General features: G+C 48.9%; 1 protein-coding gene across 1 annotated transcript; it reads right to left on the bottom strand.

The window, feature by feature from the left end:
• Positions 1-8: 8 nt before the first annotated feature.
• LOC104954042 (zinc finger protein 547-like) lies at positions 9-2574 on the bottom strand. The gene is made up of 3 exons (XM_010781091.1): positions 1084-2574; positions 510-662; positions 9-91 (listed from the first exon to the last, which is right to left on the bottom strand). The coding sequence occupies exons 1-3, from the start codon at positions 2336-2338 to the stop codon at positions 9-11; spliced, it is 1491 nt and encodes a 496-aa protein (XP_010779393.1). The 5' UTR covers positions 2339-2574.
• Positions 2575-2760: the final 186 nt, after the last annotated feature.

Genomic DNA, 2760 nt, shown 5'->3' with positions numbered 1-2760 from the left:
TTTATTGTTTACCGTTTATGTCGGAGCAGTTTGGACATGCTGGTGAAGGACCAGCCACAGCCTCCAGAGTCACATACAAACGGTCTCTCACCTGGAACAACAACAACAACAACAGGTTATTAGATGTTTATTATCTAGCAATGCACCTGTATCAGAGAGCTAAGCAGCTGACTGTGGTCTCAGCCCAGGTTTCTTTCTACAGCACCTTTCAGACACAACGCAATTCAAAGTGCTTCACACCTCTGGAACAGCAGCAGTACAAACAAAGGTGTGATGCCTTCATTTAAAGGACTCAGAACATATGCTTGCTTTCAGTGACTAGCTTAGGAATGTAATGTTTTGAAAACAAGCAGCTGCTCGAATCGGACCGAGAGCAACACATTTGCAGCATCATGTGAGGGAAGAATGACTTTCTCTCTCAGCCTGAGAACATCTCTGAGAAGAAGAGGTGAACAACAGAGAGGGTTTCATAATACCACTGGTGTTGATCCAGAGTCTCAAAGCCTCACCCGTGTGACTCCTCATGTGGATCTTGAGGCGGCAGGCCTTGTCGTACGTCTTGTCGCAGCCGGGGAAGGAGCAGGTGAAGTGTCCCGTCTCTCTGAAGTGAGTGCGGTTGTGGGAGAACAGAGCGCTGAAGGTGATGAAGGTTTTCTCACAGCCTGAACGTGTAGGGAGAGAGCGGGAGGTGGTGTTAGGGATAAAGCATCAGACTGATAGACAAGCATCCTTCATACTGAGGACGCTGGGGGACGTGTCACCACCAGGTTGTGTTAGGATAGCTTGTTTTAAATGTTCTGAAGATAGCGTACACAAAGAGTCATACACTTGTGTTGTTATCATGCATGTGTGTGTGTGTGTGTGTGTGTGTGTGTGTGTGTGTGTGTGTGTTGTTTGTGGGGCGCTCATTGCAGTAGTGTTTCTTTTCAATCTGTTCAAAGTGTTGCACATGCTTACCAGGCATGTAATGTGTGTATAGACTATCATGAAACACACAGCTTCCGGCACCAGAGCCTCAGCCAACACCTGATGGCGTATACTCACAAATAAAGGCAAGATACATTCAAATCCACTTTGTGTTACCTGGGAATTCACACTTGTGGGGTCTCTGGGGCTCGAAGTGGACCCTCTGGTGGTTGGTGAGTCGCGTGGCGCTGCGAAACCTCTCGCTGCAGATCTCACAGGTGAAGGCGTTGTCCTGTTCGTGAACCTTAACGTGAGCCTTCAGGTTGTAGACGGTGGTGAACCGCCGCCCGCAGCCTTCAAACTGACAGGTGTGCGGCCTCTGCTTGTCATGGGACTGGAGGTGCCTTTTTAGTTTGTAAGAAGTGCCGAAAGCCCACCCACAGCCCTGCACCGTGCACTGATACGGCCTCGGGTCCTCTGCGTGGTTCAGAAGATGCACTTTCAGTTTCTGTCGTGAATCAAACGTGAAAGCGCAGCCCGGTTCAGGACACCCAATGGGCACCAACGTGTCTTTTTTGGACCTGATGAGGGGTAACGACTGGAAATCAGCATTATCACAGTCTGTGAGTGAGTTTTTAGGGCACGGGTTGACCAGATCTGCCTCAGTGACAGCACACACACCCCCTGCCTCCTGCTTCACAATAGCAGCCAAAGAAGTGCCATGATCTGATAGAGAGCAATCATCCACCAGAGCCAGATCGGACTCACTGACAGACAAACCAGCTCTGGGTTCTTCCTGCTGATTGGTCACTGCTAAGGTGCTGATTTTCCCAATGGACTTAGTGCCACTGTCGTAGTTCAGCAGCACAATATCCTCATGGTCCTTCATGCCCAGGTGCTCCTTTAAACTCACCATGTCGTCCTCCTTGTGCACATATCCCTCCGGGGGGGCAGCCAGAGTGAGAATCCCGTTCTCTATAGTCACTATGATGCTTTGGTTGTTTATGGTGATGGTTCCGGAGAAGGTTTCCCCAGCAGCAGCAGATCCAGGACCAGTGGACGAGGCCGTGTTTACACCCTCCTGCTGCAGCCCTGAAATAAACCCCGAGGTGTCCATGGCTTCACAAGAAGAAGACGATGAAGAAGATGACGAAGAAGAAGTGCCTGAAATCAATGCATGTGACGTCACCCCCCTGACCAGTTTACTCTCGTTGTTTTCCGTGCAGATCTGACCGCAGATCTTATCGCCATATTTGTTTGTGAGAACCACGTCTTCCACGGTGTGATGGTGCTGGTTGTTCACGGTGTCGTTCAGGGACAGCAGGTTGAAAACATGGTCCGTTTTCTTGTCCACACAGTCGTTAGGATCACACAGAATCACCTCACTGTTTCCAGCCTCCATGGAGCACAACTCGGCTCCTTTACCTTTCATTTTATCTCTTTCCTCAGAGGACACATCCGGTGTGTGTGTGGCTGCCTCATCGTCTTTAAAAACAACACACACACTTCCTCGGGTGGGGTTTATAGACGTCCTGTTGGCGGTGCTGGTCTCCCCGGTGCAGGGTCTCTGTTTCTAGGGGAGAACAATCTGTTTTCAGACCGAAGAGTTCTACATTCTACATAATGGCTACTGAGGCTTCTTCTTCGTCTGCTGCTTTAGCGGTAGCTTGCATCCAGTGTTGTTTTGAAAGACTGTCCTCTAGCGGTGAGTTTTCATAACACATGCGGATCTTTTTATTATTTGACTTTATTTATGTCACTTGAATAGACCCTTACTCTGTTATAAACCGAGGTGGGAAGTAGTGGAGTACAAATACTTCGTTACTGTAATTAAGTACATTGTTCTGGTATCAG

Source organism: Notothenia coriiceps, unplaced genomic scaffold (assembly GCF_000735185.1).
Source record: "Notothenia coriiceps isolate Sejong01 unplaced genomic scaffold, NC01 NC01_scaffold00022635, whole genome shotgun sequence".
Taxonomy (NCBI): domain Eukaryota; kingdom Metazoa; phylum Chordata; class Actinopteri; order Perciformes; family Nototheniidae; genus Notothenia; species Notothenia coriiceps.
Note: the sequence above shows the minus strand (reverse complement) of the source record. Positions and strands in the feature narration are given on the sequence as shown.